Source organism: Scomber japonicus, chromosome 19 (genome assembly GCF_027409825.1).
Source record: "Scomber japonicus isolate fScoJap1 chromosome 19, fScoJap1.pri, whole genome shotgun sequence".
In the NCBI taxonomy this organism is placed as follows: domain Eukaryota; kingdom Metazoa; phylum Chordata; class Actinopteri; order Scombriformes; family Scombridae; genus Scomber; species Scomber japonicus.
In genome coordinates this window covers 28,270,619-28,279,494 of record NC_070596.1, presented here as the reverse complement: position 1 = coordinate 28,279,494, position 8,876 = coordinate 28,270,619, and the positions used below count along the sequence as shown (strand labels likewise).

At 43.7% G+C, this 8,876-nt stretch overlaps 1 protein-coding gene across 1 annotated transcript in view; it reads right to left on the bottom strand.

Moving 5' to 3' along the window:
* Window positions 1-393: 393 nt before the first annotated feature.
* LOC128379904 (calcium/calmodulin-dependent protein kinase type II subunit beta) overlaps window positions 394-8,876 on the bottom strand; it is a 49,871-nt gene continuing 41,388 nt past the window's right edge. Inside the window, 4 exon segments of the mRNA XM_053339542.1 lie at window positions 394-450; window positions 452-631; window positions 1,316-1,409; window positions 4,019-4,094. Of these exon segments, the coding sequence (XP_053195517.1) occupies window positions 394-450; window positions 452-631; window positions 1,316-1,409; window positions 4,019-4,094 (407 nt within the window).

Sequence of the window (8,876 nt, the reverse complement as noted above, 5' to 3'; positions counted from 1 at the left end):
CTTCCTTCCTTCCTTCCTCCCTCCCTCACACTCTCCTGTCCTTCCTTCCTTCCCTCCTTCCATCCTCCTTTCCCTCCTTCCTCCTTCCCTTGCTTCCTCCCTTCTTTCCTCCCTGCTGTCCTTCCTTCATTCCTTCCTTTCCTCCCTCCCTTCTCTCCCTCCCTTCTCTCCTCTATCCTGTCCTTCCTTCCTCTTTCCTCCCTCCTTTCCTTCCTTCTTCCATCCTCCCTCCTTCCTTCCTCTCTTCCTTCCTTCCTCCCTTCCGTCCATCTTTCCTTCCTTCCTCCCTTCCTTCCTTGACTCGAGGAGGGTTAAGGTGTTTTTTCTTCTCTTAAATATAAAACTGGGTCAAAATTAGACCCTGAGAAGTATATAAGGAGTTTCTTTAGTACCTCATCCCTGCAGCGGGGCGGCGGGAGCTCCTGAGCAGTGGAAGTGAACGTTTTGCCACCCGGCTCTCCCTGCGGTGCCAGACCCGGGTCTCTTCTGATTGGCTGGAGCGAGGGCGTCCCTGTCCGTCCACGAACTGCGTCAGGCGGATGTAGGCGATGCACGCAGCGTCGTCTCCGATCATGTGCACGTGAGGGTTGAGGATGGTGGTGTGGATGGGCTTACTGTTCTTAGAGAGGGACTGACGGAGGGAGAGAGAGAGAGAGAGAGGGGAGAGAGGGAGAGAGGGAGGAGAGAGAGAGAGAGAGAGAGGAGAGGGAGAGAGGGAGAGAGAGAGAGAGAGAGAGGGAGGAGAGAGAGGAGAGAGAGAGAGAGAGAGAGAGAGAGAGGGAGAGAGGGAGAGAGAGAGAATACAAGTTTAAAAAGTAGATTGAATTGTCCCTCCCTCCTTCCTTCCTTCTTCCCTTCCTTCTTTCCTTCCTCCATCCCCCTTTCTTCCTTCCTTCCTTTCCTTCCCCCTTCTCCCTTTCTTTCCTTCCCCTACCTTCCTCCATTCCTTCTTTCCTCTGTCCTTCATTCCTTCCTTTTCTTCCTCCCTTCCTTATTTCCTTTCCTCCCTTCTTTCCTCCCTCCTGTCCTTCCTTCCTCCCTCCTTTCCTTCCTCTCTTCCTCCCTTCCTTCTTTCCTCCCTCCCGCTTCTCTCTTTCTTTCTTCCCTTCCTCCTTCCTTCCTTCCGTCCTCCCTCCTTTCCTTCCTTCTTCCTTCCTTCTTTCCTCTCTCCCTTTTCTTTCCTCCGTCCCGCTTTCTTCCTTCCTTCCTTTCTCCCATCCTTCCTTCCTCCTGTCCTTCCTTCCTTGACTCGAGGACAACAGGAGGGTTAAAATTGAAAGTCAATCAATAAAATCGTTTAAATTGTCGTCTTACGGTTGTCAAAGTAAAATCTGTGGAAGTCCATCCCCTCCACCAGATTACCGAGCCCCTCCGGCTCAAACGAAGTCAGCCCCGGGTCGCAGATCTTCCTGTGAGCACAAACAGAGCCGAGGTCACAACACCACTCTTTAATGTCATGTTTTAAAAAGGCGACTTCCTGTTTGGTTTCCCTGGTGAATTCATGTGTGGGAAACTGATGCAGAAATGGGATCGCCAAAAAAAAAAAAAACTCATCTAGATATAAAATGGTAAAATGGAATATTGGCTTAACCCTCCTGTTGTCCTCGAGTCAAGGAAGAGAGGAAGAAGGAAGGAAGGAAGGGAGGGAGGAAGGAGGGAAGGAAAAAGGGGAGGATGGAAGGAATGAAGGAAGGAAGGGAAGAAGGAAGGAAGGAAGGGAGAAAGAAGGAAGGGAGGAAGAAGGAAGGGAGGGAGGGAGGGAGGGAGGAAGGAAGGGAGGAAGGAAGGAAAGAAGGACAGAGGAAAGAAGGAAGGTAGGGGGAGGAAAGAAAGAGAGGAGGAGGAAGAAGGAAGGACGGGAGGAAGAAGGAAGGGAGGGAGGGAGGGAGGAAGGAAGGAAGGAAGGAAGGAAGGGGGAAGGAAGAAGGGAAGGAAAAAGGGCAGAAAGGAAAGAAGGAAGGGAGGGAGGAAAGAAGGGAGGAGGGAGGGAGGGAGAAAGGAAGGGAGGAAGGAAGGAAAGAAGGACAGAGGAAAGAAGGAAGGTAGGGGGGAGATAAGAAAGAGAGAAAGGAGGGAGGGATGAAGGAAGGAAAGGAAGGAAGGAGGGAAGGGAAGGAAAGAAAGAAGGGAGGAAAGAAGGAACGGGGTCAATTTGACCCGGGAGGACGACAGGAGGGTTAAATATTAGGGCTTCACACTCATATCCACCTCAAAACAGAGAATTTGGAAATTACATCACATCTGACAATGTATGGAAGCCCATTAGTGCCAAGAACAAAAAAAAACCCGACCTTTTCCATTACTATAGTACCGACTCAACGTGGGCGGGGTCGTCATAGCAACGGCTCTGCGAAACTGCAGTGACTTCGTTTTATACGCGACACAAACACATAAACATTGGAGGACATGGAGGCGATGGAGTACTTGCTGCTGTATGTGTCTTTCTGTCACACACACAAAAGCGTCCTTCCTTCCTTCCCTCTGTCCTTCCTTCCTTCCTTCCCTCTTTCCTTCCTTCCTTCCTGCTGCTGTATTTGTCTTTCTGTCACACGCAAAGCATCCTTCCTTCCTTCCCTCTGTCCTTCCTTCCTTCCCTCTTTCCTTCCTTCCTTCCTGCTGCTATATTTGTCTTTCTGTCACACACAAAGCGTCCTTCCTTCCTTCCCTCTGTCCTTCCTTCCTTCCCTCTTTCCTTCCTTCCTTCCTGCTGCTGTATTTGTCTTTCTGTCACACACAAAGCGTCCTTCCTTCCTTCCCTCTCTCCTTCCTTCCTTCCCTCTTTCCTTCCTTCCTTCCTGCTGCTGTATTTGTCTTTCTGTCACATACAAAGCGTCCTTCCTTCCTTCCCTCTGTCCTTCCTCCCTTCTTTCCCTCTGTCCTTCCTTCCTTCCTACCTTCCTTCCTGCTGCTATATGTGACTTTCTGTCACACACAAAGCAAAGAGAAGAGAAACCGTATCGCTGTAACGCTGTTGCCGGGATTTAAAAATGGCGGGTTTGATTCTTGTGTGGGACGGCTCATGACTCTTCCAGTGACAACTCTTCTGACCAATCAGTCGGCCGGCAGTCTGATGACATCACATTTAGTATCGGCTCGGCTCGCTTGGAACCTCGGCAGAGCAGATACTAAAAAAGTAGCAGGTACCAGGTACTATCCCTAGTGGAAACGCACAAAAAGCCAAGCCGAGTCGAGTCGAGTCGTGCTGGAACTGTGTTGTGGAAAAGCGCCTAAAGTGGGTTTTCATTTTCGGTAATGCAAAAGTACTCTAACCAATTACTTTCCTCAGAAGGTAACGCTGTAATGTAACTAGTTACTTTTCAATGGCAGTGATTTTGTAATGTCACTGGTCACAATTATGATTTAGTTGATTTTGACTTCCTATATCATAGTTTTTCTCATTTTTCTCATAATTTTGAGCTCAGAAATGTGACTTACTATCCTGTAACTTTGACTTAATATATCTTTTTTTTTTTTTACCATTTTATAGTTTTAACTTAACTCATATTTGACTTAGTAGCTAAATAAGTTGACTTGGTTTCAGTTTTCAAAAAGTGTTTGAGTAACTTCAGTAAATTTGGACTCATTATCTCATCATTTGACGTACAAAGAGTATTTTCACATTCATTTTAATGCATTTTTTTCTCTTAGTGGCAGAAATGAGCTTCCTTCACTTTGGCATCAACTAAAATAAAAAAGCACACTCCCCCCCTCCTCCCCTCCCTCCCTCGCTCAATCTGTCAAGGGTCATTATAAAAATTGTACAGTAGGTAGAGAGAGAGAGGGGGGGGGGGGATAAAACAATGACTGTAATTACTCTTTAATCTTTTAATACAAAGATAAAAAAAGATAAAACACATTTTACGTCAATCAGATTAATGGTTTTTTATGTGTGCAGCTGATGGAGCTGAAGTCCTACTTTTCTGACCCGCTGATGAGTTTCCTGTTTTAGAAGTGGGGTGGGTTTTTTTTTAATGAAAGAAGAAGAAGCAGAGAGAGTGAAGGGAAGCGGTGGACTCACGCATAGGCCTCAAAGTCTCCGTTGTTGACAGCTTCGATCAGCTGCTCTGTGATCTTTATGATCTCCTGTTTTCGGGCTGCAGAGAAGAAACAAAAAGTACAATGAGAACAATGTGAGTTCATCCCATTTTAAAAAGTTCACCGTCATCCTGAAGCTGTAGCACGCTGATGCTCTCATGCACAAATTTCAGCTCATCGATAGCAACTAATAAAATATTTTTAACCCTTTACATACAGTTCATATTCTGACTTATAGTTAGTCTCTGCACCAATTCACATTCATTAATTCCCCAATCAGGCGTTAATAAATGTTTGATTCATCTTTAACCCTTTGTAGGTCACACCAAGAAAATGCTATTTGAGGCCAACCATAGAACAGCCTGTATCTATAGCAACCATAGAACAGCCTGTATCTATAGCAACCATAGAACAGCCTGTATCTATAGCAACCATAGAATGACCTGTACCTATAGCAACCACAGAACAACCTGTACCTATAGCAACCATAGAACAACCTGTATCTATAGCAACCATAGAACAGCCTGTATCTATAGCAACCATAGAATGACCTGTACCTATAGCAACCACAGAACAACCTGTACCTATAGCAACCATAGAACAACCTGTATCTATAGCAACCATAACACAACCTGTATCTATAGAACAACCTGTACCTATAGAACAACCTGTACCTATAGCAACCACAGAACAACCTGTACCTATAGAACAACCTGTACCTATAGTAACCATAGAACAACCTGTATCTATAGAACAACCTATATCTATAGCAACCATAGAACAACCTGTACCTATAGCAACCATAGAATAACCTGTATCTATAGCAACCATAGAACAACCTGTATAGCAGTCATAGAACAACCTGTATCTATAGCAACCATAGAACAGCCTGTATCTATAGCAACCATAGAACAACCTGTATCTATAGCAACCATAGAACAACCTGTATCTATAGCAACCATAGAACAACCTGTATCTATAGAACAACCTATATCTATAGCAACCATAGAACAATCTGTATCTATAGCAACCACAGAACAACCTGTACCTATAGCAACCATAGAATAACCTGTATCTATAGCAACCATAGAACAACCTGTATCTATAGCAACCATAGAACAACCTGTATAGCAGCCATAGAACAACCTGTATCTATAGCAACCATAGAACAACCTGTATCTATAGCAACCATAGAACAACCTGTACCTATAGCAACCATAGAACAGCCTGTATCTATAGCAACCATAGAAACAACCTGTATCTATAGCGACCATAGAACAACCTGTATCTATAGCAACCATAGAACAACCTGTATCTATAGCGACCATAGAACAACCTGTATCTATAGCGACCATAGAACAACCTGTATCTATAGCAACCATAGAACAACCTGTATCTATAGCAACCATAGAACCTGTATCTATAGCAACCATAGAACAACCTGTATCTATAGCAACCATAGAACAGCCTGTATCTATAGCAACCATAGAACAACCTGTATCTATAGCAACCATAGAACAATCTGATGGTCTGTCTGTGCATTACATACCTCATACAAGTGGTAGAGATTGACCTAAAAAGTTAAATGGGTTAAATAGATTTAGTTTTTAGCAGATATCAGGACACAAAGTGATTTCTACCAAACGGTTGAGCAGATCTATAAAGGGTTAATGTAGCTGTCAGAGAGAAAACTGTGTTTCACAATCACTTTATTATCATCCAGAGGAAGAATATTTTATAGAATATGATAAAATGCTGTTTTTATTTTTTTCATTGTTTTAATAAACGCTGGTTGTAAATTTGCATATTTAAAAAAAGTGTATCGATTGCTACATTGTATTTCCATTTTTTGTATATTTGGGGGCCACATTAGGAAATGTCCACCTATAAGAAATGTATGCATGTTTATAGTTGCTTTTTTTTTTACAGCTCTAAATGTAAAAAACAGGTTCAAATTTGACCCTGAACAGTATGTAAGGGTTAAACATGAACACACACACACACACACACACACACACACACACACACAGCTCAGCTCTGACTCACTTGAGAGTTTGTTGCTCATTGTAAATCTAATCAGTCATCTGTCTATCATCCGTGTCTCTGAGTGAAATCTCTCTCTCCATGCTTCTCCCAAAAAAACCAACAACGAAAAAAAAACCAAACTACTTCTTCCGTGTATGAAGTTGTGTAGTTTTACTCTTCGCCTACATGTCCCCGTTTTTTTTGTTTTGTTTTTGTTTAGAAAGTCAAAACGTCCCCCTTCTTCTTCTTCTTCTTCTTCCTCTCCGTCTAGTAGCCGCGTCGCTCTCCACTTCCATCCATCATCCATCATATCTCTCGTGCACATGCGAGCGGCTGCTTGAGCTCATCATGCTATTCTTGTCACAGCCCTCTAGATGAGATTTACTGGTGTCCTTCTCCCCTCACTTCCTCCCTGCACTGAGTGGAAGGCTTAACTCGCCCTGATTGTCCCTCCCTCTCTCTCTCTCTCTCTCTCTCTCTCTCTCTTTATCTCTCTCTATCTCTCTCACTCAGTCACTCACTCACTCTCTCTCTCTATCTCTATGTCCCCTCCCTCTCTCTCTCTCTCACTCACTCACTCACTCACTCACTCTCTCTCTATCACTCACTCACTCACTCTCTCCCTCTCTCTCTCTCTACCTATCTTTCTCTCTCTCTCTCTCTCTCTCTGTCCCTCCCTCTCTCTCTCACTCACTCACTCTCTCTCTCTCTCTCTCTCCCTCTCTCTCTCTCTCTCTCTCTCTCTCTCTATGTCCCTCCCTCTCTCTCTCTCTCTCTCTACCTCTATCTCTCTATCTCTCACTCACTCACTCTCTCCACTCTCTCTCTTTCTATTTATGTTCATACACCTTCATCTCTCTGTTTTCCTGCACAATTACTGATGTGTATAAATAGAAAACAAAAAGAGGAATGTGTCTGAAAACAAAATATTATTAACTTTATGGGTGACTGTGTATAAAAATGTGTTGCCAGCTGCACAAAATTAAAACTTTCCACTTTGGGCCACATGCGAAAAAAATCCAGCTATAAGAAATGAGAAATGTGTATATGGTGTTTTAAAGCTCTAAAATGGGTCAAATTTCATCCTGAACAGTATGTAAGGGATAAAGTCCTTGTTCAAAATGCCCCTCACAAACATTATTGAACTATTTTATTGATTGACTTTCAATTTTAACCCTCCTGTTGTCCGCGAGTCAAGGAAGGAAGGGAGGAAGGGAGGAAGAAGGAAGGAAAGGACAGGAAAGGAAAGAAGAAAGGAAGGAAAGGAAGGAATGAAGGACAGAGGATAGAAGGAATGAAGGAGGGAGGGAGGAAGGAGGGAAAGAAGGAAGGACAGGAGGGAGGGAGGAAGGAAGGAAGGAAAGAAGGACAGAGAAAAAGAAGGAAGGGAGGAAGGTAGTGGGGGAAGAAAGAGAGAAGGGGGGAGAGAGGAAAGAAGGGAGGAGGAAGGAAGGAAGGATGGAAGGGAGGAAGGAAGGAGGGAAGACGGAAGGAAGGATGGAAGGGAGGAAGAAGGAAAGAAAGGAGGGAGGGAGGGAGGAAGGAGAGAAGGAAGGACAGGAGGGAGGAAAGAAGAGAGGAAGGAAGGAAAGGAAGGAATGAAGGACAGAGGAAAGAAGGAATGAAGGTAGGAGGGAGGGAGGAAAGAAGGAAGGAGGAAGGGACGGAGGGAGGAAGGAGGGAAGGAAGGAAGGAAGGAAGGACAGGAGGAAAGGAAAGAAGAAAGGGAGGAAGGAAGGAAGGAAATGAAAGAATGAAGAACAGAGGAAAGAAGGAATGAAGGAAGGAGGGAGTGAGGGAGGAAAGAAGGAAGGAGGGAGGAAGGGAGGAAGGGAGGAAGGAAGGAAGGAGGAAGGAGGGAAGGAAAGAAGAACAGAGAAAAAGAAGGAAGGGAGGAAAGGAATGAAGGAAAGGAAGGGAGGAAGGTAAATCCCAGTTTAAGGCGTTGACCTAACAGTAATGATTTGTGACATCACAACCAGTTTGGAGCTAATCAGGACCAGAGGTTAGCAGAGAGGTTACTTCAGGTCAAACTACCAGCTTTCTGTTAGATTATCATTAATATCCCATAATAAGAGAATATACTTTATGAAGGCCTTATAAGTTATATCTAGTAATGTTTAATTAATAGTTTACTAAATAATAATATTAATTTATTGATTAGGTATTACCTTAGCAACTAGATTTGTTTCTTTTAGGACAAAAAATTAAAAAAATAAAAGACGCCTACCCCTAAATTATTATAATAGTCATATTATAATATACGTGCTTTTATTTTGTTAAATGTTGTATTTATAGTGTGTTTAGGTTTCACTTATAGCTTGAAATAGAAAGTTAATGAATCTCTGTTCAGTGTCTTTAGTTTGTGTGTGTGTGTGTGTGTGTGTGTGTGTGTGTGTGTGTGTGTGTGTGTGTGTGTGTGTGTCTGTCAGTGTGTGTGTGTGTGTGTGTGTGTGTGTGTGTGGTGTGTGTGTGTGTGTGTGTGTGTGTGTGTGCATGTGTGTGTGTGTGTATGATTTAGGTCACATTCAGGGACACGAACCAGACTTAAGATGAGTTGATTGGGGTTAAAAGTTGTGTCCCCAGTTGGGAAAATTAGATTTTTAGGTAAGTGGTTCATGCTGCGTTCCAGTTAGCTCGGAAGTCGGAAGTCCGGAAGTCGGAGCTGGGAATGACGTCATACCCGAATTTAAGTCAGAAAACCAGTTGCAGCCAGGTTTGCTCTACAGCTTTCACACTGTTGATGCATGGAGCTAACATCCTGGATTTTGAGGTTCGTCCGACATTCAGGAGGCGTTCTGGTTTAAATTTCCGAC